Below are 1,146 nucleotides of genomic sequence, written 5' to 3' on the forward strand. Positions count from 1 at the left end.
GGTTTACCAGTCACTGTTCGTCTGGCACTCCTAGATACCAGATACACTAGATACGAATATGTAGTAATAGGAACCACACTTTTCACACTCCATGCTGGTAGTGTCCTACTAACCTTTTTCCTAAACTTCAATATTCCATTGAAAGATCCACATTGTCCACGTGTCTCAAAGTCCAACTCCAAATCACCGGTGCAGAGCAAGTTCCGTCTTCGTATATAGCTACACTCCACCATCAGCTCATCTACAAATTGCAAAATCGTGCACTTGATCGCTCTATTTTGGGCCATACTCCAGACACATTGCTTATCACAGCAGAAAGAGAAAATGAGATCCTAACTATTGTGCAGATCCCCAAGCAACTCCCTCGAGATGAGATCACAAAGCTCATGCCTCTGGAATGGTTCACCAACTATGAAAAGTTACACCAGAACCATAAGCCTATCCATACAGCTGATCCAAATTTCATCAGATTTCAAGATGGACAGGTGAAAACCGTCTTCAAACTTCCTGATGAAAGTTCCAGCACAACTCCGTCCATGATGATCAGACTAGTCACCTCAGAAGAAGAAATTCATATTGCTTACTTTTCAACAGATGGATCTAAGATCTTTACAAACAAGATCAATGGTCACTTTGTGTGGGATACTGATCCCTCCATGTGTGATCTAGACTGTGACTATTGGATGGACCTCGAGGATGAAGAAGATGATCGTCCGAGTAGCAGAAGGAGAAAAAATAAAGGTGTTTGCACACCCCAACCTCATACGACAAGAAGACAATATCATCCAGATGACCCGGATAGTCCCTGGGTTTTCAAGAAAAGCCCTGAGAATTCATCCGCTCCAAAGACTGCACCATGTATGATGTTCTCATCATATGATCAAGACTCCCAGCTCTTGAAAGATATATAGACTAGACAACCAAGGTGGTCTCCATACCATATGTGCAGTCAACAGAAATACAACCAGATGGAAGGACAAAACCTCCAACTCGGGCAGAAGAAGTTCTAAACTGGCAGACTCAAAATGCCAGAGCACAGAATCAAGTCCTGCGGAAGATCGAAACAAAAGTTGATAAGGTCATAGCCCAGGCTAGCCTTGCTGATAAAAAGCTTGATAGCCTCAGTGAGGATGTGTAAAGGATATA

At 42.8% G+C, this 1,146-nt stretch overlaps 1 protein-coding gene across 1 annotated transcript; it reads left to right on the plus strand.

The window, feature by feature from the left end:
* Positions 1–145: 145 nt before the first annotated feature.
* On the plus strand, positions 146–911 carry LOC112095161 (the record flags this gene model as incomplete). Its single annotated transcript, XM_024176842.1, has 1 exon — positions 146–911. A coding segment is annotated over one exon (766 nt), but the record flags the coding sequence as incomplete, so codon positions are not given.
* Positions 912–1,146: the final 235 nt, after the last annotated feature.

The sequence above is a fragment of the Morus notabilis genome, unplaced genomic scaffold (genome assembly GCF_000414095.1).
Source record: "Morus notabilis unplaced genomic scaffold, ASM41409v2 C11414778, whole genome shotgun sequence".
Lineage (NCBI taxonomy): Eukaryota > Viridiplantae > Streptophyta > Magnoliopsida > Rosales > Moraceae > Morus > Morus notabilis.